Genomic DNA, 26,989 nt, shown 5'->3' with positions numbered 1-26,989 from the left:
ATTAAAACAGAAAACAACAGACCCGGCAAAACAGCAAGCAGGGCGAGCCGAGCTGCCGCGTGTTTATTCGGGTGCGGGAGAAGGGGAAGAGAAATACCTGCCCGGAGACAGCCGGGGTCCCTCGCAGCCGCCCCGAGGCCGCTGCCCCCCGGCTGCGGGGACACGCGTACCCCAACCCCGCCGCTGCCGCCAGGCTGCTGTGCACAAAGGACTCCGCTTTTAAAGCCCACGGCCCGATTTCCCCCAACCCCACAGGGCCCTGATTGGTTGGGCCGGGGCAGAGCTGCCGGCTGGGCTCCCCCCTCGGCGAGAAAGGGGTGTGAGTGAAGGGGGGTGTGGGGGGGGTTGAAAAGAATATGTATTAAAAAAAAAAAAAAAGCCAAGATCGAAGGAGAAAGTGCAAACCGGCCCTAGGCAGAGAGAAAATCCCAGCCGGGATGCTCCAGCGTCGTGCCTTTAGCCCTGTGCCTCCCCAAGGCCCCCCCTACCCAGCCACCGATCCCCGCTTTACTCCGTTCACCGTGTTCTGTTTTTAATTTCTTTTTTGAAAATTAATTAATTTATTTATTTTTTGGTGGGGTTGTCCGGACAGCTGTGCTTTCCCCGCTCGTCGGCAGGGGGTATGCTTGTACCGAAGAACGCAGCCCTTCGGTCCCGGCTGCCCGCCCCCAGCCCCGATCCCACTGGCGGCGGTACGTCCGGCCCCAGTGCTGTGGGAGGGTTGAGGGAGACCAGGGGGTCTCTCGGATCTCATTCGACGCTGGGTTGTCTGCTGCAGGAAGTGCGGAGTCGGGTCTGCTTCGAGATGCTCATGTCATGTATGTTCAGTGCCTTTTTGGTAGACAAGGGCTGTTTTGGCTTCGTGAACCCTGAGCAATGTGCTTGACCCAGCTACAGAAAGGGAAACTGAGGCACAGAGGTGTTGCACAGAGAAAGCTGGGGCAGATCCAGCTTCAGCTCTCCCGGAGAAGCACCAAAAAAGTTTGGGGTGTTTGTCCCAGCAGCATGGATGGGACGGTTTTCAACCTCTGAACCTCAGTCTGTGAAGGTACAGAGGAGATGAAAAAGGTTGGAAAAATGGACGAGTGTTTGTTTGGTGTCCAAAACCTTGCAAAATCCACTGTAACATGGAAAGTTTCCTGCCCTACTGTGCTCCATTGGGTGCTGTATAAAAACATCCCAAACTTGAGCATGAAACGTTCCCAACTTGATGTCTTGCATTCTGGGGTGTTTCTGGGGTGTGTGAGCGAAGCATGTGCTTTCTAGGGTGCTGGTGGAGTAGAGCCATAGTGGGAGCACCGTGTGGCATCCACATGCATGTAAGTGAACATGTGGACATGTGTGTGCAGAGCAGCACAGCCCTTGCTTTGGTAGGATGGATGGGTGCTCCTGGGCAGGATGGAAGGATGCTTTTTGCTATGGCTGCAGGAAAGGGCAGGCGCTGCAGGAACCACCAATCCCAGTCCCCTCTTTTGCTTTGAATTTCTGCAACAGCAGTGCTACACTGGGCTTTGTTGGCTGGTGGCTTTCCACAGTCAGGAGGGGCTGGTTGGTAGTGACTGCTCTTGTTATTGGGGTGGCAGTGCTCAGGGCTCCCCGACAGACAGCACTGATGGAGTTTCACCATCCCCAAGACTTACTAAAACTTACTTTGTGATGAGATTGCCCTATGTATGAAACCATACAGCCCTGCTGCAGTGCACTGGTGTAAAACCAGCTCTTCTCAGCAACTTGTCCAAAAATTTCCATGGTGGCTGTGGCCACTGGGACCAGTGGGGTGAGGCTAGCAGGATGCTGGGGTCCGAAGGGACCTGGGCTCTGCTTGGGAATCTGCTTTCAGATGCTCCATGCAAGGAGGGGCTCACCTCACTGCTGACACCTTCATAGGATGGTGGGAGTCACTGCTCAGCCCTCAGCTCATCCTCTTCTGTGTGAGCTGGAGGACAGGAATGCCACCCAAAGAGAGAAATCTTCCACCAAAGCCCAGGCAACAGTGAAAAAACAAACAAATGCCGAGCAGCAAAGTTTGGCTGGGGCTGGCTGGAGCATGCAAGCCAAGCAAAAGCTCCTGCTAGCACTTGTTCCAGCTTTCGTGCGAAGCCCCCTGCTCATTAAATAGGATCTGGGAAGGTTATGCAGCCAGCAGGATCTTTGCAGAACCATGGGGCCAGGCTGGCTGCAGAAAGGTGCTGCCGAGCCAGAAAGACCCCAAGCAGGACCTCGCTGTTTCTTCTGCACAAAGTGTAGCAACATCATGCTGGGGATATAGAGGGACAATTTATCATGAACCATTCATATGATAGCACTAGCCGTGCAGGAGCACCCAGAACCCAATGGCTGTGCACTGCTCGTGCCCAGCTCTTGCTTTCATTGCTCTTGTGCAGTGGGGTAAGCACCATCCATGGTGTCCCATGAAGTGGCTTCAGCAGCTGGGTGTTCACCCTAAACCAGCCAAGAGCAGGAACAAGAGCCGGTCAGGATGTGGTCCCCAACATGCAGCTCTGTTACATGCACACCTTCTCCTGGGCTCTCCTCTTGCTCTATTTAATGAGGTGCTGAGGGACAATGAAGGGAACCAACAATTAGATGAGCAGAGGAGTGCCCTGGTTTCCCGGCCTCGCTGCTTTGAGCACTTAGGAAACCTAGTGCCCTGGGGAGAACAGGAGGGAGCCAAGGCTCTCAGAAACACAGAACAGAGCAGAATTGATAGGGAAAAGCAGGCAGTGGGTTAACTCTCCAAGAGGTGAGCTGATTAGACTGCTCCTGTGCTACTTGGTCTGAATCAGTGGGGCTTCATCATCACCTTTAGCCACAGGGTCATCGGTCATTGGCATCCTGCAGCAGGAGTCACCCCTACCACCCAGTCCAGGAGGGAAACAGATCCAAGCAGCCACTGCCTTTTCACACTGCCAATTCAGGACCCTGGAGCTGATCTCTGGTGTCTCCAGGAGCTCAGGGCTTAGCCTTGTTGGGATCTGTGAGCTTGAGATACTGTGAGCCAGGGTACAGAGCTGGGGTCTGCGCAGATCCTGGAGGGGCAGCTGAGTTGGTGACAGAGGTGACCCTTGCCCAAAGTCACGTGGAAATGCAATGGGACTAGAGGCCAGTATCTGCATCTTGCTGGAGGCCGGAAGTATGTGGGGACTTTCTTGGTTCTGAAGGCTCAAGACGAAGCCAAAGCCAGAGCTGTTTCTGTGCCTGGCCAAGAAACTCCTGCCAAGACATAATTTGGCCCCAGTCCTGGAGGCAGGATAAATCAGCCTGGACTTGCAAGCCCCAGGCGAGTGGCCACGCGTGTGCATGGACGCACACCCCTGGCAGAGGCCGTGCTTATCTGCACTGCTCCTGCTGATCCCCCTTTGCTCAAGGTTGTCTCAGCCCCTGCTCCTGGTTCATCTCCCTTAGCCTCAAATCCCATTAGGCTCCCACAACGTCCTTTCAGAGGGCTTTTCAGGAGGGTGATGCCCAGCTCCCCCTTGCTTGGAAGCTCTGCCTGGCGACAGCAACCGTGGTGATGTGGGACAGAAAGCATCCAACAGCTTGGCAAGGGGTCGCTTGCTTGCTCATCCTTGAGGGGCATGCAGCTCCTCAGGTTGACCCTGCCTTTCAACCTCCTGATGGAGATGGTTGGTATCCCTAGGTCCATGTCCCTTTCCAGGTGGTGCCAATTGGTCCTGCTGCCATGGAGGGGAGATCCCAGATGTGCCAAATTTCTTATTAGAAGGATCCGCAGAGCTGATCCTTTGCTTGGACATAGCCTCTTGCACTTCCAACTCCACTCCACTTTACTCATCCCAAACATGTTCACACCATGCCACCAGCAACCAAGTGCCAGATGGCAGCAGGCCCATGCACAACAAGGAGCTGGAGGGCAGCTGGCAGGGGGCTGCAGCTGGGTGCATCGATCAGAGGAACCCGATCCATTATTCATGGCCAACCTGGGCTGCAGCTTTGGAGAAAGTGTTGAGCACACAGTTATTCTTGAGAAACACTCCTGAGAGAGCTCGAAAGCCCCGGCTCTCAAGCAGGGAGAAGACAGGATGCTGATGTGGTACTCTTCTGCTGCAGCTCCTTGAAGAAGAAGCATGTGTGATGTGTGTCAGAGCCACCTGCACCCACCCCATGAGTGTTCATGGACAGGAAGAACCACAAGTTTGGGATGATCTGCATCCCATCCAGACACAGCACCAAGAAGTTCAGCCCCACTGGGTTTTCCAAAGAGAAAAGAGGAAGGCAGTGGCCCACATAAGGACAGCTGTGTGATTCAGTGAATAAGGAACAGCACAAAATAGGGGAAATCCTGTTGTGGAGCTCAGCCTGGTCCTTGTCCATGGACCAATGTCAGAGAGGCAAGGAGAGGTGGCAGCAGCTCATTCATGGGACCTGATCCCCACCGCTGCATGCACCCCTGGGATCAGGGAGCAGCTGGGTGACCCAGAGGACATCTCATAGTAGCACTCAGTGCAATGCCACACACTGAAGAGGAACCAGGGTTTGGGAGAAGGGCTGGGCTGCAGCATACCAGGCTGGAATTTGGAGTTCAGGAGCACAAAATGGGGCAAAGAAAGCAGGGCAGTGATGCTCAGGACATGCCCTGCTCTGATGCAGCAGCAGCCCCATAGTGCTGGGGGGCTCAGAACCCCTCCTACAACCTCACAAGCTTCTCTGCAAGAGCCCCTTCCTCTACAAAGTAACACCCCTTCCCCAAATCCCTTCCTGGGACACTGATCTCCCCCTGCAGACACCACAGCAGTGGTTCCTGCAGAGCCCCTGTTGGCTCCGTATGGCAGTGGGCTCCCTGCTCACAGCCTGCCCGCAGCTCCTCCCCGATGCAATATAGTGCCTCACCAGCCAGGCTCAGCGCTGCGGGATTTTTTGCTTTATTAGCTAAACCTAACGAGGCAGTGGCTGTGCAGGCCCTCAGGGGCAGGTGGCTGGGATTGATGACTGCAGCATTGCCGAGTGACCCGGAGCAGGGTAAAAAGCTACCAGGGCACTGCGGATCCCTACATCCCTTGGGATGCTCAGATGCGATGCCCGGAGCTCCTTGTGCCCCCAGAGCCAGAGCTGGCAAAGAGGCTGTGCCATGCTGAGAGAGCACCCGTGCTGCGAGGGGCACAGCTGGCACGGGCAAGGAGCAGTGATGAAGGGGCATTTCACTGCCCAGACGGGCGCTGCACATGAAAAGGGCATTGTAGAGAAGCGTGCATGGCTGGGGAGCAGCTGGCAGAGGCACAGCACTGCCGCCTCTTAAAGGCACACAAAGACCTCTGGGTTTGCAGCTCAGGGAGGGGTGAGAAGGAGGTAGGGTGGTATGGGGGCACTGAACATCACTTGGAGAGGCGGGAGAATGGAGAGGACATCATGACCCTGCAATGCACCCAGTGCATGGCATGGAGCATCCCTCCTGCATCCTGCAGCACCATCCCATGATCATTCCCTGCCCTACTTGGGAGGGCCTTCTGTCCCCACATGGCACTGCGTAGGCCTTCACACCAAGGATCACAGAAGTTTCCTCCCAAAACTGGTTCCCAAACAGGCTTGGCTCTCCCAGCACGATGAGCAGGCTGGGCTTGCTTTAGACACCGAAATCTACCTACGGCTGCGTCAGGCTTGGGGCAATGCGGGAGCAGCCAGAGGGAATGTTTCTTTGAGTTTACAGCTTAGGGCCTGAATGCAGACCCATGGGCACGTTCAGCTTAATGGTTGGGGACACACAGGGGACACACAAGTTTGGAGACAGATGGATTCTGCAAAGTCCCAGCTCACTGATGGGATGAGACGAAGTGGTGTGGGGCCACCCAGAGGGTCCCTCCACGTGGCCCAGAGAGCAGAATCCCCCAGGGTGGGTGGGCACTGAGGGCTGCGAGTGCCAAGCAGCCACATGAGACAAAAGCACTTAGGTGCACCGGCAGCAGCCAAACTCACCAGCCCCAACATGCCGCACCCGCAGCCGAGCATCTCTCTTTGGAAGCATGAAAAAACACTTTGAGGAAAAAACAGAGAGTGCAACCACGCTGCTCCTCCTTCCCCTGGGGGCCCGGCCCTCTGGGTGGCACTGTGCAGCCCCAAGCGCAGGGGGAGCTCCTCCAGCATCCCCGGCTGAAAGCGGCAGGGAGAGGAGAGCAGAGGGAGAAGGGGGCTCGAACCCCAAGAGGAGAAAGGGGGATACCCGGAGCCGACCCCTCGCCGCTCCCGGCCCGCTCCGTGCCCGCTGCCCGCGCCAGAGGGCGCCCGGCTCCACGCTTCTAGCGCGGCTCCGGCCGGTCCCCGCGGGCAGCGCCGCCTCCGGGATAACGGGAGGGCAGCAGGGATGCTGCGGGCGGGGAGGGCCGCGTGTCCTGCCCGGGCACGGAGAGGCCAAGGGGAGGTGATGGGAGAGGACTGGCTGCCACTGGAGATGGGGCAGTGGTGGAGGTGAACCCCTGGACTGCCCCGTTCTGCTGTTCTTCCAATCTCAAGCTGTCTGGTTTCCATGCTGCGCCGTGTCCTGTCGGATCTCCCTCCGCATTCAAAGGCAATGTGATTTCCTGTGCAATTTTTGCCCTAAAAGAGGCCGGTTGCTCCTACCCAGGAGTACCTATTCCATCAGGCTTCTGGGTGCCCTGTTTTCATTGCATGAGCGAAGGACCGAGAAATAGACCATAAAAACAACTGCCTGCAACTGAACCTCTGTAGGATACAGTGAGGAGGTGAGAAGCCAGGATACACCAAGGAGGTGGGTTTAGGAGATTTGGGTTCCACAGGATCTGGATGTTAACCTCCTCCTTCCGCACCAGAGACAGAGGCCAGTGCTCGTGCAGAGGGAGGATCAGGGCTGTAATTCAGCTGCTCTAGCAATTACAGTGTGTGTCAATGCTGGGAAATCCCCAAAGCTCATTGCCAGATTAACTCCAGCCTGTAGCGAGAGGTTTGGGTGTCTCGGCGTGGTGCTCTCTGCCTGCTGTGATGGGGACAAACTGGATGTCACCAGCAGGAAGAAAAGGGAGGGAATACCGTGCCAGTGTTGCACTCTGTAGAGACAGCATGCATGAGAGCTGCGTGGGAGGAGAGCTTTGGGAATGGGGCATTTCCTGGGATCAGACCTATCGATAACCACGAGGGATCTGGAGCACACATGGAGCGAGGTGCTAACAGCAGCTGCCCTGCACCAGGGCTGAGGAGCAGCAGCACTCAATTATTCCTTAATTGTTGGTCTACCATCCAGGCAACAGGGATAAAGCTGAGTCGTTCTGAGGAGCTTCACCTAAGCAAAAACCATCCTGAAGATTTTACACATCCAACAGTGAAAAAGTAAAGATACAAGGCTGCCAAAACTCTAGGTAATGACTTGACATGAGAAAAAAACCAAACACAACACAGCACACACAGTAACATAAGCTTGGCCCTTGCTGTGATGGATATGGGTGGATTAGTCGGGAGGCTGGAAGTTTGTTGTTGCCTAGGGACTATTTGGTGTGACCCGATTCCATCTGTTCTGGGCTAAAAAAGGGACAGTTGGAGCTCACTCGTGTGCTCTGTATATCTGGTGCTTCGTAGGGTTAATTCTCCAAAGCTCAGAGAAAGTGGCAGGGAGGAATAATTTAGAAAAAAATGTGAGAAAATACTGTGAGCTCCTTAGAAAGAGTTTTTGATAGCTGGTAGGTCACAGTGCGAGTGGAGAGGAAACGGGTTTGGCGCCGAGCCCATTCTGATTCAGTGGCAAACTGGAAACCAAAGAGCTGCACGTCACAACGGGAGGGGAGGAAGGACGCCAAAAGTCAGTTAATACCAACAGAAACTTAAGGAATCGATGAGGAAAGCTGAAAAAGAACAAAGAAAATATCCAGGGCAGGAAGGGCTGATGGAGATGGAGAACAAAAGGAATGGCAGCATTGGTGCAGCCACTTCCCAATGCCACGGGGATGACAAAAGTAACAGCAATGTGTAAAAGTTGTTGTGCTCTGTAAGTAATTCCATTTGGAGAGCAGAACTATGGGGATACACTCGTATCAGATGAGATATCAGCCAGACCACTGGAATGTTGGAAGGATATTAGAGCGCACACAAGAGTAAACTCACAAGCTTGGAGAGCTGGCAGAGGTGGCCTGCCTCCCTGATCTTTATTTGCAAGAAGATCAGAGAAATGCTAATGTTTTGCCAGAATTTCTAACCAAGGCAAATGAGATCACTGGATAATTCAGACCTGTTAACCTGGCACCATGCAAAATAGTCAGAGAATCTGAGCTTCAACCAACACAGTGCTAACAGGCAAAAATATACATAATGAATTGTAGTTTTTGTGTCAACAAGGCTTGGTACACAAACCCGATCCTGAGTTTGGCCAGCGAAGTCACTGCATGACCACAGCATTGCTCTAGAAAACTTTTTGGCTGATGTTCTGCTATATGAAACCTGCTGCATCCCACGATGAGATGTTTCCTACAGGAGGCAGATACAGATGGGCCTCAGGAACAGTTGATCTTTGTTGACAAGCCAGAGTCCTCCCCACAGGCTTCCCTGGAAAGGAAGTGCTCCTGAATCCTCACCGCTGATAAGGCAGAAAGTTGGGTGTGAGATAAGGGCAGCACAGTCCTGCTCCTCCATTGAACTCAACCCATTAAACCAAGCATCCCGGTATGTCAAACACGAGGAGCAGACTGTGGACTCCATAAATGGGAGGATGGCAGGGTCGGGAGCCTGCAACATCAGGATATTTAAATAGAGAACAAGAGGTGTTTGATGTTATCTGCTCTTACTATGACTTGTCTGATGCAGTTCTGCTCATTTTTCTACGCTGTGTTTTGGTTTGTTCTCATTGGTGATGTTACATGGGAGAAGCTGCAGAAAAGGACCACCGCAAAGAAGCACACGGGAGAGAACAAGCGTGCACACGCCTGCTCTGGTTATCTTAATGACACCGAAATTAAGAGGTGTATGAGTGTTTTCCTAAGGCTGCAGGAGAGCTAATTTCAGTTGTTGAAGGTAACACAGAACGTTCACAGAGGAGAAACCAAACATCTACAAACCCCATAGCCTGCTGCCGACACGAAGGACGCGTTCAAACAAAGTAAAACCTCCATCCCTCTCTCATCGTGTTCCCAATCTCTCTGGCTTGGCAGAAGGAAGACGCATCACAGGTGTCGGAGACCTTACCCTGGGAAACAAAACCCTCAGACACGCCCTTCGATCCCCTCCAGCAATCCCAGGTACACATCCAACCCCTATCCCAGCAGCACTTACCTGGGATACTTACCTCTGGCGGCTGCCATCCCGCTCCTATCAGCTCTGCATTAGTCGAGGCTTCGGGGCCACTTAACGGGTCATTATCGGTGCTTGATCTCACAAGTATCTTCAAGAAGTTGCAGTTAATACAGGCGGATTTCGATAATGTCTTTTGAGGATAGCCGATGCTAAAGTACCCTTATTGCTCTGTCTACACCCAATTTATTCTTAGCACCTATACAGATCGAGAGATTTATTGTTTTATTGCTCCATTAACAAAATCGTACAGTTTAGTCTTCATCTGAGATCCTGTGACTCTTTCCTTATACTGACAAAGCCCTTAACTAGGTCTCTCTGGAGCCTAATTGCTTCCATTTCAATGCTAACTGCTTTAATATAGGCAACAAACCAATGGCTAAATTCCAAAGCCAGATAAACCCACACTAGAAATGATCCTGCTTCCTCATCAAGGAGCACATTTAACCATCAGAACCAAACAGCTAACCAGAGACTGCTGAGACTGTATGGATTTATCTCTAGATCAAGACTTAGTTCTTTCTGGAAGAGGGAGGGTGGCCATTTGGCCTTTGGTGACCTTCCCAGATGCTTTGTCCAGATCTGGGGTGAGGTCTCTGTGACACCCAGGTTGGAGAGAGAGCTCATCCAGCCCCTCTACCTTCAAGGGAATCCCTTAAAATGCAACATGAAACAGTCATGGGCAGAGAGCCAAAACGTGGCTAATCCAACCCTGCATCAGCAGGGAACCTGGGAGCCACCAACCCGAGGACTAAGGTCACCCATATGTGGCCTTCCTTGGGGATCTCAGCTTAGGAAACTCTGCTGTCTGCCTCCCTTCTCACCACTACTTCTGGCTGCCCCACGGTGACCTGGACACGAGGAGTTTTGCCCCGAGGACACAGCGGTGTGCACACATTTATCTCCAGCAACTCACACCAAGTACGTCAAACCTGTCCTGCGCTTCCATGTCAGCATCTCAGGGCTGGAGGCTTGCAAGGGTTGTGCTTTGCCCTCGGGACTCTTACGGAGGTGAGCTTGGTGTCTTTGAATCAAAGCAAGCCTTTAGTTTCCAAAAGAATGGGCTCTCAATATCTTCACTGAGATGAGGTCAAGTTCTCCTTGTCTTCAGGCACTCTGTGGTGTGAAAACGTGAGACAGCATTAGAGCTTGAAAGCCCAGGAGAGGGCTGTTAGCTTCTCGTTTGCCACAGAATATTGGAGGGCAACCAAAATGTTCACCTGACGTGGGGGAAAGGCCCTCTGTGCCTAAGGGCCAACTCAACACAACACCAGGAATAGGATTGACTTCCCCAGGAGCAAAAGGCTGCTCCAACCCTCTGCTTCCAGGCTCACTTCTTGCAATAGGAGCGAGGAACATTTTTGCAAGGCCATGCAAGTGGTGGCTACCGGAGCACGGATCTCTTGCTTGGGCTCATCATTCCAGGAGCACGCGAGGGAACAAGCACATGGTGTGGGTATGCGTGCATTGGTGGTATGTGTGCACCATTGGGTGCTGGGGAGCAGCACTGCCCCCACATTCAGTGTTGCAGCCCCACGTGATAATCAGCACCAAATGTGCATGTGCGTAATGCGAGCAGAGGGAAAGCCTTCACCAGACAATAGCTATTGCTGTGGCGGAAACAGCCTGGTTATTGTCTGAGGACCATCTCCCCCTTCAAGTTTACTACTTTTACTACTAGTCTGGCCTGGCAGCCTTTGTTGTTCCAAATGAAGTCAGGAGTTTGCTCTAAAACCAACAAACAAGGAGCACCTGAATGCCTACATCTATAGACACAGGCATGAGCGTGCCCGTGTGCATGCATGCATATCTCTGCATGTGAGTGCAAGCGTGCATGCATGTGTGAGTACCAGCACATGTGGAGGCTCTTGCCCACCTTCTACCCATTGCTGGGGGCTGGCAGGAGGCTGGGACCCGGCCTCACCCGCACTCCTGGAGGAGAGGAGGCCTTTGAGAGTCCGGGATAATGGCTAATAGAGCTGTTTTCCTCTGCTCTGCTTTCCTTCAAGTGAATTATCAGGGGCTTGCTGGGAATTATCCTGCCATTACCCAGCGCTCTGGGGAGCTGCCAGTGATTTACTTAACAGCAAAACAGCACAAAGAACCGGACATGGCGAGAGCTGCGCCACCGAGCGAGCTGGGGAACGTGTGCATGGAAGGAAAACACTGTGAGAGCAGCTGGGATGTGGGGCTGTAGCCCTGAGACAGGCACTCACCGCCACCCCAAAGCCCAGTAAACAAGAGGGTGCTCCAAAGAATGGGGTCACAGACCCTTGCACACCCACCCCCCCACAAGCCCAGTCCCTCGCACACTCAATCCCTTGCACACTTTTCACTTTCACAGTGCCAGGCGAAGGAGGATGCAGGAAGTTGCCCGCACCCTGTGCTGGGAGCCACCATGTTACTCACTCATCCCTTTTTTTGCACACCCGTGTGCTTCCCCCTTCCATCCCTGCTCCATTAGCTACTATGGAAACAAGAAGTCATCGCCTGGAGGTGGGGTTCAGCGACAGCCAAAAGGAATTCCTGCACCCAACTTCACATCACAGGCACAACCCGCATGGCTCTGCTGAGGGACGAGGACAGTGTCCCCAGCCCCACAGGGCCATCTGTTCTTCCAGAGCCCAGCCATCCTCGCAGCATGGCAATAAGGAGCGGATCTGTGGGGCCTCGCGGCTTCATTTCCGCTGCCTGGCCACTGATTTATGGGCTGAGGGATGCTGGGGAGGGGAAGCCCCTTCCTGTTCATTCCTGCAGTGCGGTGCTGCTCCCTGTCCCCTCCTCCTGAGGGGGTTCACTGTGTACCCCCTTCACACTTGAGTCCTGATAGCCATCAGCATCCCAGTGCCTGCCAGAGAGATGTCCACACAGTGGAGCCACCAGGAGACCTGGGGACAGGGAGCGTAGCACTTCCTGCATGGAGACTCTGTGCCTGGCAGATGGAAAATGCTGAAGGTGGGAAGCAATGCCCTTGGAAGGAGGAACTTTCCTTGAGGACAGCCAGCAGCCAGTGATGGAGCTGCCCACGCCTGACAGTGCCCACAAGCCTCCTTCCAGCCTGAGATACCACACTATTGCAATGTAGACATACATTGCACACCCTGGGGACAGCGGTGTCACCAGGATAGGTGCCCAGGAAATCCTGCTCATTCCCAGAGTGGCCCCGGCTCCAAGAGCTGAAGCAGGAAAAGGAAGAAGGAAGCAGTCTGGTCCCAAAAGGAAAGGTTGCAATATCCCTCCTGTATGAAATCCTGCTTATCATAGGCGTCTCCACTGAAGTAGCAGGGTGCTGAGCATCCTGGCTTGGCTGGGGAAGTGCCTGAGCTCCAGACTTGTCCCAGTGTCCTCTTACTCCATCTACCACTGCCTTTGGTCCTGCAGGTATAAGGGACACATCCTAATAACGCACATCTCCTCTCAAGTCCAAGCAGCCCCAAGATGAGACAGCGAGGTTTGGGCCAAAATAACCCCACAACCAGCAAAAAAAAGGGCAGGGCTTCTTTTCCCTGATCCCTGCTGCACAAAGAGGCTGCGAGGCTGCTGGCTGCACAGCTCCTCTTGGCAGCAGCATAGATTTCGATCAGCTTGAAGCAATCGTGCAATCGCAGCCTGAACTTCCAGTGACTCATCCAGAGAAAGGAAACTTCCTGGCTTGTGCGTTCTTAGCAATTCTGGAAAAACTGCTATATTTGGCATGGAAAATAGGAAGGATTCCTCTGGCCACTCGAAATGGGAGCAGCAGAAATGACTCAATGGACAGCTTAAGAGAGATGAACAAGGATGCCCTCTAAATTATTCATTGTGATACTTCGCATCGTGCGCTTTGCCCACATCAGTGTCTGCACGCCGGATGATCCGGGCTCCGCCAGCAAGACGTGATTTATTGCTGCCAGAGCTGTCCCATGAATGCACTTTTGCTGTACGTTATGGACTACGGACACGATGGGCTGCTTGCCATCTGTTTACCAACAAATACGGCTCCTAAAGGTATGGCATTATGCTTATCGCTACACGTTGACCCAGCGTGAAAAATCTGCCAATTTATTTGTTGGTGATATCAATTGCTGGAAATGCATTTCTTGACAGCTTCAAATACTTTCAACTGTTTCATCTACTATGCTGGGGAAAAGAAAAGAAAAAAACAAACAACTATTCTCCAAATTACTGAAATTGGTGGAGGGGGGACTTAGTTCAGAGGATTTGAAATGGATTCTGCTTCTCTCTTATTCTTTTTTTCTTAACACTTGTCCCAATGGTTATTCAAACAGCTCATTCGTTAGATTCCTAAGTTGGCAGAAGGAAAATTGTCATTAAAATAGATCACAACAGCATCATCTAAAGGACGTGAATAAATCCAAAGTGGAAAAAAAAAACCCAGCAAAAACACAACTTTTCATGAAAAATCTGTTCAAAAGAAAGAGAGAGCTGCAATCATTTTCCATTGGACAAAACGCCAACTGCCCCCTGGTTAGTGTAAATTAAATTAAACATTTGGTCATGCACCACTTTGATTAGCAGATTCGATACCAACAGACAAAGATGTGCAACACAGGGAGATGCTTCACACCACAGCTCCCTGTTGAGCTCTGGCCAGGAACATCTCCTCCTGCTGCTGCCCAGACCCTGCCATGCCCATGGACAAAAAGGTGTTTGTCTGGTTGTCTTTTATTGCAGATTTTCAAGCTGTTCCCCATGCAAGGAGGCCGCTTGGCTGTGATAGGAGAGCTGTCACTTGTCACTTGGAGGTCGCCGCTTTCTTGTAGCCTGACACTCTTGTACAAAAGAACTGAGCACTCGCCTTGATTTCGATGATTTTTCTCTCCTTCCTGATCACCCTAGTCTTCTCAAGGGTGTGACCACCCTGCCAAGCCTGGGCAGGTGCAGGGGCTCAGCCTGGCAGTGCATGGGGTGCATGGATGCAGCAGCAGTGCATGGGGTGAGCTCAGAATGAGATGCTCTCCCCCTGAGCCCCAGCAGGCAGGGCAGGAATGAGGCAGGCTGGCATCATACCAGAAAGATGGGGCTGCTCTAGGGCTCTGCTTTGCAGCCCCTAGAGATTTGTAAGCTGCTGGAGGTTTCTGGGCCATCAATTATTTAATTCCCTCCAGTCATGTGGTCTTCATTTGAGTGCACCAGCCCCGGCGTGGGGGCAGCAGGGCTGGGCAGGGGGATGCAGTGCTGGCAGGGAGGAGCACACGGGGCTGATGCCATCCAGAGTATGGAGCCGAGGGCTTTTCTTCCAATCTCCCGTGGTAGCCCTGGGGAAGTTGCAGCTCTGCTCCATGCCTCAACTTCCCCACCGGTGAAACGGGTTCAAAGATTTCATGTCCGAACTTTGGGGAAACAGACTGCGTGCTGCCGCAGCTCACAAACACAAGTGCTCTGCAGTAAAACGCCAAAACAGGGCCCTGCTACAATGCCACTGGGTAGGTTGCTTGAGGTCCTTTTTCACCCCTCGTGGGCCCCCATTTGCTGCCTGCGTTCTCGAGCTCAGCCAGGCGGGCACGGCGCGGCGGGGCGGGCAGGAATGGCAAGCTGCGACAGGCGGGGAGGCTGGAGCTGGGTAGGTGTGTCTCTGTTACCCAATAAATAATACAAGCCCTAAAGCAGCCCATTGTAATTACAGGGGCCCCGCGCGGATTGAAAGCGAAAAGAGGAGAAAAAAGGAAATCGAGGTTCTGCCTTTCCAAGGAAGGGAGCGCTCTGCTGGGAAAGCAATGGAGGGGAGCAGTGATTTATATCTCTCCAGAGGAATTCTTCTTCCCGGGGCCGCCCCGAGCGCCAAACCGCCGCCAGGTTCAGCTGAGTTTCTAATCTGAATATTCATGAGGCAGTAATTAATTCTCAGATAACGATCCAGATTCAGGGTTGGTTTTGCCAGCGTGTGCGTGCGTGCGTGCGTATGCGCGCCTTCTCCCAGGTGTGCAGACGCGGCAAGGAGGGACGAGAGGAGCGCACAGTGGCTGACATGTGGCCGTCCCTACAGGACGACGTCCTCCAGAACCCAGTGGCCTACGGGAAGGGACAAGGAGGACAGCACGCCACGGGGCTGTATGCTGGCTGTGATCCCTGCCCCACTGCACATCCAGCTCCGTGTGAGCGCAGGAAGCGTTCTCCCTCCTGCTAAGCAGATGGCAAAGACCTCGTGTTCGCAAAGCGCTGGGAGAGGCAAAGAGGGAGGGTCTGGCCTCGCCCCCTCCCTCCCATCTTCCTCTCTTTAAATCTCTAATGTGCAGCACTTTAAGCACTGGGGCAGGAGCCCCAAGGAGCGAAACTGCATCTCTGGCCCAAGGCCCAGGCCCTGAATGGGTGTGGGTGTGTGATCTCAGTGCGATGCCCCCAGCTCAATCCATACTGCTGCTCACTCAGGCTTAGAATCACAGCCGACCTTCAAACAGGGGGAAAAGAAACAGAATATTGATTAAACAATAATGAAAAACAAAGTAAAACAACTTCTTCCCAGATGCAGCGAGCCTGCATGCACCCTGCTGCATGTGTCTCGTCCCCCTGCCTTCAGAGCAGTCTGCCCCGATGCCCTGCTCACCCTTCTCTGGAGGGAAAGGCAATAATCAGCTTTGCTGCCTCTAAAACCAGCTGGGGGCCCGACACGCAGCCGGGCAGGGAAGGACAGGGCTCTGAGCCCCATCCCCTGGAGCACAGTGCCTTGGCATGACAGCATGATGTCTCTTGTCCCTCTAGGTCATGTCCCTAGACTACATGAAGGAAGAAGCAAGAGAAGCAGCAGCACCAGCGTGTTTTGCTACCTTGCTGTCAGCACCCATCTAGGGGAGGCAGAAAGCCTCTTGGTCATCCAAGGCCATGGTCTTTTGGCTAACCAAGGTAGTGGCGCCACTGAGAAGTCACTGAGTATCTTGGACATTGTGGGATCATAATGTTATTGCCTGCTGGCTTCAGGGGGCCTGAAGAGGCCAAGCGCCCTTTTCTACATCCTCTGTTTGCAGGGGATTAGCCTCCCTGCAAGCTGTCCTGTCGCAGGGCTCCTCTTGGAGGTGGACGTCGATGGGATGGTGCCATGTCCCATAGAGCAGCCAAATGTCCTCCTGCCAAGAGAGCCCTGCAAACTCTCCTGGCCCTGTTAGCATGGAGTTGGGAGACAGCAGTGAGTCAGAGCCCGGTGTTGTAATGCGTATAAGAGCAGGGACGGTCATAAGCTAGAGCGCAGGGCCCGCCTGGGCCTTTTGCAATCCCCTGGGGAAAGGCGAAAGCCATGTTTCCATACTTTAATTAAAGGCAGTGCAGAGACCTGGGATCTCTACGGGAACACAGAGGTTGGCCCCGTCTGGGCTGGAGCGTCCCCACTGTCTCTCAGAGATGCTTTTTGTACCCATGGGACACGGTGCCACGGGCATCAGAGACAGAAGATGAAACAGCCAGGATGTCATCTCTGCCGGCCTCGTGTCCCGCATCCACAGCCTGACCTAGAAACACGTCTCGTGCCGGAGCGCAGCGATGCTGCAGGCTCATCCCTCTGTTTTTCCAGCGCAGCTGAGTGACAGTCGCCCCTCCCCTGCCTCTCCAATGAGCATAATGAGAATCTCCTCCGAGGAGCAGCTTGCTGCGATGAAATAATCGCCTGAGCAGCAGGATCTTCGGCAGGGATTAAGCAGAACAGCTACTTGCTGAGCTGGGGAAACGGCCGGCGAGGGGGGAAAACTCCACTCTCGCCATCCACCAGAGCCACAGCCATGAGGTGCGGGCACAGCCTGGAAACTTCCGTCCCACTGCCGGGGGCACGGCTCTACAGTCCCTCCAACTCCTCCTCCTCCCGCTGAGCCGTTCCCCAGCCGGGCGGGCGGGAGGGGTGGAGGAGAGGTGAAGCAGCAGCTGCCTTTTACAGGCAACAGTTTTTTTTGTGGCGGTGGTGTTTCCTTTTGGACCGCTGAGGCAGAAAATGCCGAGCTGCGGCAGCCTCCCAGCGCCTCACACGCACGGGCGGGCACCCGGCGGGGTGGAAGGCTCCGTGTGGGTTTCCTAGGGATTTAATCGTTTTGTTTGGTTTTCCTTCCCCTCTCTGCTTTCTGTGGGATCTCGGCACGACCCTCCCCTGAGGATTCCTCCTTTTCTGCCTCAAATCTCCCACATCCCATTTTTAAACCGTTCCTCTCTCTCCAAGTATTCTTGAAACGTGGGAACCGAGCCCGAAGGAACATCCCTTTTTTGAGGAGAGCACATGCGTTAAAGCCAAGTTATGCTTTATTTTAGGGGATGTGCTTAGTGCTTTTTTTTTTTTTTCTTTTTCCTTTGGGATGACCCAGCGGCCACCAGGCCCAGCCTGGCTGTGGTACAGGGAGAGGGCAGAGGGCTGCAATCCCACTCAGCCATGCCACGAGCACGAGGGAAATGCTGTCCTCATGGCTCTTCCCCGAACCCCACTATGTCCACCCCACTGAGATGAAGGACGCCGAATCAGAGGACAAAAGTCCTCCGCCACTGCATTGCAAATGGGGACAATTTCGGGGCAGAACACAGCACCCCGTGTCCTTAGGGCCCCTCAGGACCTCTCAGCCAGCTGCCCCCCGTTCCGCTCCACGAATCCGTGAAGAGCGCGCTCCGGGCTTTCAAACTCACTCTGTTTTAGACAGGCAAACGCTTCAGCCAATAAGAGGCCGCAAAGCGTCAACACTGCGTTCGCTCTACTTCATCAGCCAATCCACGTCGCGCAAACGCTATATCCCGCCCTCCGAGGACAGAGCTCCGCCGTCTGTTGGCGGCCATCTTGAGTGTGGCAGAGTCGCTGCTCCGTCCCAGGGGGCTTTTTTTCATTTCTTCATCCTTTTTTTCGCGCCGTCCGTACCGGGGATCGTTGAGTCGCGTCACCGGCGTACCCGAGGGGCTTTTGTTGGCAGAGGAGCGGCTCCCGAGGAGCGGTGGAGCCGTGTAATAGCTCCACGAAGGGCTCCCGGCGCCATCTTGAGTGTGGCAAAACTCCCTCACTCGGTGCGCCGGTGCACCCCGTTATCCCGAACGGGACGCCTGAGTGGGGGGGAGGGGGGGGTAACCGCGGGGCCACGGTACTCGCAGCCCCGTGTAACGGCGGGGAGAGTGCGGGAAAGCCCCCAGCGCGAGTCAAACCCCGGCCCCCGCCGAAGACGCGGGAACGCGTGAGGGGAGAGCGAGGGTGAGGCGGTGTTTTGTTGTTTGGTACAAAAATCAGCGAATCGCCGGGAATCCCAAATTTCTGCGTCATCCCGGGGGGCAGCTCTGCCCCCACCCCGCCGGCGGTTGTTGTGGCCGAGGTGGCGGCGGCGGAGCCGCGCGGTGATACCGCGGGCTGAAAGAGTCCCGCAGAGCCGTGCGAGGGCGGCGTGTGTCCGGGGGGCCGCACCGCTTCACCCGCAGTATGGCTCTTATTATTATTTTTAACTCCTATTATTTTTTTCCGCCATGCGGGCGGCGCTGCGGCGGGAGATGGAAGCTGAGAGCCGAGGGGGGAGAAGGGGGGGAGACCGCTCCCTCCTCTCCGCCTCACACGGCGCGGGGCGGGGCGGGGAGGAGGTGGCGGGGGCGGAGGCAGCACGGAGGGGAGGGGAAGGGGTGGAGCGTGGCCGCACTCCGCGCCTCGCCCACGCTGAGGCCGGGCGCGAACTCATCACCGCAGTGGCGGTGGGCGCCTGCCGCTTTAAGCGGCCGTGCCCATTGTTTGAGCCGCGGCCAATGGGAGCGGGCGGCCGCGGCGCGCGCGGCCAATGGGAGCGGCGCGGGGCAGCGCGCGCGCCGCCCCCGGCTCTATAAGAGGGGCCGTGGCGCCGCGTGAGTCCCCACTGGCTCGCGCAAAGCCATCTTGGCATTGTTCTGCCCGCGCCGCCGCCCGCGCCGCCACAGCCCCGCGCCCCGCACGCCCCCGCCATGTCCGACACGGCCGTGGACACCAGCGCCGAGATCTGCGCCAAGGTGAGCCCCGCTGCGCGCCTCGCCTTGCGCGGCTCTTTTCCGCTTTGCTTTTATTTTTACCTTTTTTTCTTTTTTATTTTTTTTTCTCCCCCCCCGCGCAAACGTGCCATTCTCATTTAAGGCTTTTTAATTTTTTTTTTTTTTTTAAGTTTATGCATTTTTTTTTTTTTTTTTTTTTTTTTAATTATTTCCTCTCCGCCCCCGCTCTTTGCGCTCCGCGATTCGGCGCGGATCTTCCGTCGCCGCCGCCGCTGTGCGCTGCCGCGCGGAGCTGCCCGCGCCGCGTTCCTTTGTCTCCCGCGTGCGGGAAACGTGCTCGGGCCCCGCGCCGCGTTGCTCCGCGCCGGGGCCGTCCCGCGCCGGGGGGTCGGGAAGGGGGGCGGGGGGGCGCGCAGCGCTCGATTCGTTCTGTTGGCAGCGGGGACTGACAGCGCCGGCAAACTTGAGGATGTTCGTCGGGATATTTTTTTTTTTTTTTTTTTTTTTTTTTTTTTGGGTGGGGGATGACAGACTGAGTGGCGTGGATCTCTCTAGGATGGGGAGAAGGGGTGGACGCTGCTTGTGGAGTTGGTCCGAAAAAACGAGCCGGGCGGGCGGGGTGTTCCGCCAGCGGTGCGTGTGGATGGGGACACCCGGGGCTGCGGGGAGCGCTTGGGAGTACGGTGGTGTTCTTAGCCCTGGGCCTGGGGGAGCCCCGGGGTTGCGGAGAGGCGCTCCCGCGGGGCCCCGCCACGATCCCGGCGCCCGCCTTTGTCTGCGGGCGTCCCCGGGGGCACGGCGGACCCGGGCTGTGGTTCCCACCGGGCAGCGTGCCGCGGTCCGCGCTGCCGTTGTGCCGAGGGGAAGTTGCGGGGGGATCCGGGTGCGTGCGTGGGAAGGCGGAGGGGGATGGTTTGGCCGTTCCCCGGCCGGTACCGGTCACCGGGTCGTGGCCGCTCCCGGGGGAGAGTGGGGCTGGAAGCGAGGAAGGGGGAAAAACATCTCAAAGGGAGTTGTGTGGTTTTTTTTTTTTTGTTGTTGTTGTTGTTGTTGTTGTTAAAGCCCCGCGTTGGACGGATTTCGATTTCACTTCTGTTTCCCGCTCATAGCCGCATGCCGCCCCCGCTCTGCCCCCGCCGCTGCTCGTTACACCGGGCCGAGGCGGGTCGGGAACCCCCACCTACTGTGGGGCCGAGTTCGCCGTTAACCTTCCCCTGCCCTTTATCGGCGCGGGGGCTGCGTCCGCTCCGGCGCGTTCTCCAGGGGCGCAGCGGCAAGGTGACCCCCCCCCCCTCCTTCCGCTGCCGGCCCTTAGATACTCGGCGTCCGGCGACTGCTCTCTCTAGGAGGGCGGGCAGGGGGGTCCCGCCCTGCCCGGGCGGCGGCTCCGCGCCGAGCGCCGCCCCCGGCCGCCGCCGTGCCGCGGGGCGCCCACCACGTGCGGCCCTGCCCGCGCTGCCCGCTGGGAGCTGAAGTCCGCCCGGGACTACATTTCCCAGAGTGCTTTGGGGCGCCGAGCCGGCGCGTTGGCGGGCGGCCAATGAGAGGACGCGGAGAGTGGCGCGCGGTTTGAAAGGCGGCGGGGCGCGTGGCGGGAACGGCGCCCCCTGCCGGCGGGAGGCGGAGGCCGCAGGGTTCCCGCGGGCTGTGAACCGCGGTCCGCAGGGCCGGAGGTAACGCTCAGCGAGCAGCCGGTGTATGACTACACGGCATCGCTATTCTCTGGACAAACAGCTCTGCCACACCTATAATTAGAGCCTCTGTTACGGCTGGAGCAGGGCCGGTGTGCTGGGCTCTGTGTGCACTGTGCTGTTTGTGTTGGACTGGGCCCGGGGAATGGGAAAAGCCGCGGCGTGTTATGCAGCCATTCTGCCAGCATGGGCATCCTGGCCTGGCACCCTGTGGGCATGCAGCTGGGAAAGGGGCAGGGCTGCGGGACCAAAGAGGAATCAGTCCCCTGCAGAGGTGTTTATCCCATAGCGAGGTGTGGTCACTGCGCTGTGCCATGTCTGGCTTTAGAAGTGTTGTGTCACTCTTGTGTTGGAGTACCTGATAGGTATTGATGACTATAGGATGAGGTCAGCTGGCTGTGATCAACCTCCAGGAGCAGGAGAATGGAGGTTGAAGGTCCGCGGTGGGGCTGGGCTGCACAGAGGAGGCAGCTTGGGCTTTGCGTTGTGATCAGAGGCAGCAGAAGGCTGTTCCTTGGTGATTCCAGCTGTTGGGCTGCTGACGCTGGGTGAGGTTCTGTCCACAGCTCTGGTTAAGTGCAGAGCTGGTTTCAGAAGCACCAAGTCTGGTGGGTGAGGGGTGCCCCTACCTGCGGTGTCCCCTCTATTCTATCCTCACGCTCTGGTAAACAGCTCACTGGGCTACAACCCCAGGTGGTGTGAGCCCCTCCGGAGCGCCGTGTTCACAGCCGGCAGCGTTCCCACACGGAAGTGACAGCAGTTGGTGAAAGTGCCCGTGGCTCTGGGGAGGCTGCAGGGCGACCTCATCCCTCCCACTGCCCTGTGCAGTGAGCAGGAGGCTGCCGGCACCTTCAGCTCCTGGGGAAGGGCCTCTCTGCTTCCCTTGGCTGGGTAGTGCCTGTGCTGAAGGATCTCGCTTTGGCTGATGGAGGAACAGAAGGGGAGGAGGATGCGTGCAGAGGATGCCAGTGTTAAATCCAAGTGTTCTTTATGCGGGAACATAAAGTTGGATCCTCGCAGCCTGTTTGCCAAGCGACTTGGCATGACGGTTTGACAGTGATCAATAGCAAAGGCACACCAGCTCTTGCTCTGCTCGTGGTGGAGGCTTGAACCAAAGTCACCAGGGACGGCTCTGGAGTGATACAAAAATAGGCTTGCTTCCCCCACCCCATCCTGTTACACTGAGTGCTGTGAGATGGATCCTGAGCCTTCCTCTCCGACAAAGCCCAGGCACATAATGTGTGCTGAGCGATGTTCCCCAGGCAGGGCAGAGAGCACAGCCTCTGCTAATGAGTCTCTGGGATTTGTTCCTGCTGTGAAAGCACTGAGCAGCCGCGGAGGCTTGCAGCCCTGGGGCGCTGGAGCTTGCATTCAGTGGGGTTGCTGGCTTTTTGTGGCATGGCAGAAGCTTGCATGGACTTTGCTGGGATGGGGAATCTGCCAGCACTGCTGTTGTTGAGTGCATGCAGGCAACCAGCCCGTGTGTTTGGGAGCTTGGAGGTGAAATGCAGCGGTCTCTTCTTAGACGGGTGTGCTCTGGGGAGCTGAGCTCGGATTGAAATTCACCCTCACTCTCACGGCATTGCCAAGGAGGAGCCAGAATGTGGCAACCGAATCACAGGGCAAATTGGTGTGAAGACAATCAAGTTCCTGGGTGCTCTTGGACTGCATCTTTCACACCTGATCTGCAGTTTTTGTGGCCCAGCATCTGGATTTGGGATGACTCTGCTTTTCTGCTCCTTCCAGGATCTAAAAGAGAAGAAGGAAGTTGTTGAAGAAACAGAAAATGGCAGAGATGCGCCAGCCAACGGCAATGCTGTGAGTATGGCTGGATCTGCAGGGGGTGGCAGCCCTCGCTTCAGTAACTTTTTGTTTTCCTTCCCCTTCTTGCTTTTGCTACAAGCTTGTCCTAGTGTGAGAGGGGATCGATCCTACGAAGGCTGCCCCTGTGCTGTGCAGAGCCTTTGGAACTTGAGTTGAACAGAGTCTTAGTCTGCAGCAGTTGCTCTGTGTGCAGAAAGGAAGGTTGGGGCTTGGATGTCTTGATCCTTTTCTCAAAAGCCATGTTGGATTGTATCCATTGCTTCCTCCTTTCTAGGCACTAGAGAAGGTGGAGAAAAACGATTCTGGTATTTACACTGTAGCAATCAGTTGAATGGGGCAACACATTGCATACAAGTAAACGGATTGGTTTCCTATTTGTAATGTGCTATGGGAAACTCACTCTGCTCATTTCAATGTGTCCCGAGAGCCTCTGCAGACTTTGTCTTGGCCTCAAAGCTGCAGCCTCGAGTTACTACAGACCTGATCCTTCATGCCCAGGCTGCCTGCGTCGTGTGGGGGCAGGCAGGAAGCGAGGCGCGCGCCTGGGGCTCCTGTGGGCTTGTGCTGTGCTTTAGGAAGGAAAGGTGGGGATGCGTGCTTCTGCTGAACATCTCTTCCCCCTTCTCCCTTTCCCAGTGCGTTTTCTAAGTGATGTTTTGTCTTGCCAAGGAGAACGAGGAAAATGGAGAGCAAGAGGCTGATAACGAAGTAGATGAAGAGGAAGAGGAAGGTGGTGAGGAAGAAGACGAGGAGGAAGAGGGTGATGGTAACTTTCCTTGTTCCTCCTGCCCCAGCCCTTCAGCCAGACCCCGGGGAGCCGCAGGAGCTGAGAGCATCTCCTCCTTGTGGCAGCAGTGGGGCGGCTCTTGTCAGCTGAAGGCTGCCAGCTCCAGGGAGTGAAGTCAGCCTTGAATCCCTTCCAGCAGGTTGAGGGCAGATTCCTTCCTCCCTATTCCAGCCAGACAGCACCGTGCCACTGCTGCGCTCCATAAGCGCATTAGCCCTTCTGTGTGAGGAGTAAAACCTGCCCTTGACTCTTGTGATCGCAGCGGCTGTCACAAACGTGAGTGGGACAGGAGGCAGGCAGCCGGGCAGGCGTCGCCTTGCAGCACACAGCACAGCCCACCACCCTCACTGCGTGGGGACCCATGCAGTGCCCTCACCCAGCTGAGTGCTGTGGAAGCAGCAGAGGAACCTGTGGCTCTCTTCACTCCTCCCGCAGTGGCGGCAGGCTCTGATCTGACCCTTCCTGGTCCCCTGTCCTGGGTTTTCCTGCCCTCTCCTTTTCCTGACTTTTCCCTTCCTGGAAATGGGTTTTGGCAGCAGTGACCAGGAATCCAGCAGTGACTTGTCCACTCACATCTCACTCTCCCTACTTAGTATTTTTTTTTCCCCCCCAAGATCTGCTTGGATGAATAACATTGTTTATTTTTATCACCTATTAAGGCTGGGAGGAAACCATTCTTGTTACGCTGGAATGAGCTTGAGGCCCTTGATGAGTTGTTACTGGGTTAATCCCCTGTGAATTTTTGGTTAAGTGCTGACCTACTAACCTGTTAGTTTGGGGAGAGAGAACTGGGGCAGATGGGGCTGGAAATGTAATAAATGCTATGCCAGCATCTCTTTGGGCAGAACATAAATGGGAAGCCTCTGTCAGAGTAGCGCTCTGTGCTCAGCTTCTTGCTGTCCCTGTGCCCACAGGGAGCTGGCTTACTAGAGAAACGGAAAGGTGGCACTGCTCACACCCAAAATCTTTATCCTTGAGGACAGATCAGTGTGATCCTGACCCATCTACATCCAGCCCCACTGTTCTGTGGGAAAATCTTTTGTCTTTTCTGTGTTCCCTGGGGCCAAGAGAGGGATGTGTGTGCAGCACACATGTAGGGTGGAAGTGTTGCTTGGATACTGCTGTGATGAGCCCGGGGAGCTGCAGTCCCACAGTGCTGGCCCTGCTCTCCCGGATCACAGAGACTTGGTGTGCTCCTGTTGTGCCAGTGCCTTGCCAGGATCCCATGCATGCTCTGTCCTTCCCATCCCACTGCCCTCGGGTGATCCCTGCCCGAAGCTGCACCTGAGCAGCTGAAAGCTGTGGGAGGCAGATGTAATGGCAGTGAGCACAGCTTGTATCAGCATTTTTCCACCACTTGTGGGCAAACTGCAGCCCAGATTTTTTGACAGCAGAGGGGAGCTTGAGGGTATACTTTTTTTCTCACCCTTCTCGTCCCATCTCATTATTTGCTTTGCTTAAAGCTGCTCAAAGAACTAAAAATGCTCCCAATCAGCTTGGTGCTGTCACCTGACCCGCTGCGGGTGCTGGCTGCAGGGTGCTGATCCATCGCTGGGAGCTAATCTGGGCCCTTCCCACAGCATGGGCCGTGCGGTGGCTGAGCATATGCTGAGCAGAGGAGAGGGGAAAGGAGGATGGGCTGACCTTAATCCCCCCCAGCTGCCTGTACGTGTGGCTCGTGCGGCGGTTTAAAGCCAGCTTACTGGCCTTAACGCTGAAAGTTTTAGTAGGGTCTCACATTATGCAAGAGACTTGAAGGCAGCCGAGTGGTGGCTCTTCTTCCAGGGCCTCTGGTCTCACCTCTGATGCCCCAAAGCCACCAAACACGATGGCTGTTGCTCTGATCCACTGGCCTACTTGAGCTCAAAGTGGGTCAAAGCCCAGAGCTCTGCTCATCCTCTCCCGAGCTGCAGATAAGGTGGTAGCATTTGTTTGCCGTTCTGATAATTAGAAAGTGTTCTGACTCAGAACTAATACGTTCTGGCTCTCTTAACTCATTAAAGATGGACTAATAGCTGCAAAGGGAAGCAGAAGTAATGTGGAACACTTCAGCGGAGCAGCCACTAGGAAGAGTTTCCTTTTTCTGGATTTTTTTTTTTTTTTTCCTTGCTCTGTGCTCTTGGTGCTCGAGCACGGTGTGGATTTTGTGCTTCTGCTGTCTGAGGTATCACAGCATGAGCCAGGCTGGGTGCTGCGAGTGCCCTTTCCCTTCTGCCTGTGGGTCAGGCTGGCTGGGAGCTGCCCCAAAACTCCCGTTTCCCTGGGTGCCAGCTGAGGAGAAGCGATGTCAGGTGTTGAGAGGAGCTCACCTTCCTCTTCTGTTGTGTAGGGGAGGAAGAGGACGGTGATGAAGACGACGAAGCTGAGGGAGCCACAGGGAAACGGGCAGCTGAGGATGACGAGGTATGCGCACAGCTCGGCCCCCGAGGGCTTCCTGTGTCTGAGGGCTTGGGGGCAGCGGGGCACATGGGGCTGGGCTCTGGGACCCCAGTCCTGCCCATACGCTTCCATCGTCTCAGAGCAGTGTCCCTGTGGGATGTGGCCCAGTTCCGTTTACTCACTGCCCTGGTTGGTTAGCAGGGTGTCTGCACCTGCTGTGCTCATCCCAGGCTGGGGTCCTGGTGGTGGGATGAGTCAGGGGTGCTCCTGTCTCTGAGCAGGGAGCTAGAGGCTTTGGGAAATGTCCACCTTGTTCCCTTATCCCTGCAGGAACAGAGGGACTTTAAGCCTACATCTGCCCACCGTGGTGCCGTCCCCTTTCCCTAACATTTTGCTTTCCCTTTAGGACGACGACGTCGATCCCAAGAAGCAGAAAACCGATGAAGACGACTAGGCAGCAAATTATAATTATTTTTTTTAAATAAGGAGGAAAAACAAACCAACAAAAAAGGCCAGCGCGTCCTCTTCACCCCTGGGACCCCCCCCTCCCCTTCCCTTTCTCCCGTCGCAGCCCTCCCCACACGCAGCCCTTCCTCCCCCCTCGCCGTGGTCATCCTCACCAAGTAGAGTGAACCCCATCCCGGCCCCCCGGCGCGGCGCTGCCACTCAATGAGCATAGAAACGATTCGCCCGATCGCGGGGAGAAAAACCCCCCTTCCCACAGACCCCATTTTCCCCCCCCTCCCCGAGCACCAAAACTTCAAGGCCCTGCTTTCTTTCTTAAAAGTACTTTAAAGGAGAATTTGTTTGTATTTTTTATTTACATTTTATATTTTTGTACATATTGTTAGGAGGTCCGCCATTTTTAAGTGATCTCGGATTGACCAAAAGGGGGGCTTTGAAGTGTATATCTCTTGTTACCTATCTCTGACTTTACTTGTGGTGTGACCAGGCCCAAACCATTATCTCAAAGGAGAATAAAAGAAAAAAAAACTTGTAAAAAAAAAAAAAAAAAAAAAAAGAAAAACCTTTTTATCTTTGGCCTTGCCACCTCATACAAACCACAATCTATGGTACAGCTAAAGTACATACACAAAAAAAAGTTACTGGAATGCTCAGAATAAGATTGTAATTTTTTTCTTTTTTTTTTTCTTTTCTTTTTTTTTTTTTTTTTTTT

At 55.0% G+C, this 26,989-nt stretch overlaps 1 protein-coding gene across 1 annotated transcript; it reads left to right on the top strand.

The window, feature by feature from the left end:
- The first annotated feature begins 19,047 nt into the window (after nt 1-19,047).
- PTMA (prothymosin alpha) lies at nt 19,048-26,839 on the top strand. Its single transcript, XM_042820343.1, has 5 exons — nt 19,048-19,152; nt 22,569-22,640; nt 23,319-23,412; nt 25,763-25,836; nt 26,219-26,839. Exons 1-5 carry the CDS (start codon nt 19,108-19,110, stop codon nt 26,264-26,266), a joined length of 333 nt encoding a protein of 110 aa, XP_042676277.1. The 5' UTR covers nt 19,048-19,107; the 3' UTR covers nt 26,267-26,839.
- Nucleotides 26,840-26,989: the final 150 nt, after the last annotated feature.

This window comes from Centrocercus urophasianus, unplaced genomic scaffold (genome assembly GCF_019232065.1).
Source record: "Centrocercus urophasianus isolate 14NV4802_14NV808 unplaced genomic scaffold, USGS_Curo_1.0 seq_19, whole genome shotgun sequence".
Classification (NCBI taxonomy): Eukaryota; Metazoa; Chordata; class Aves; order Galliformes; family Phasianidae; genus Centrocercus; species Centrocercus urophasianus.
The sequence above is the reverse complement of the archived record's forward strand: the minus strand, read 5'-3'. Positions and strand labels throughout refer to the sequence as shown.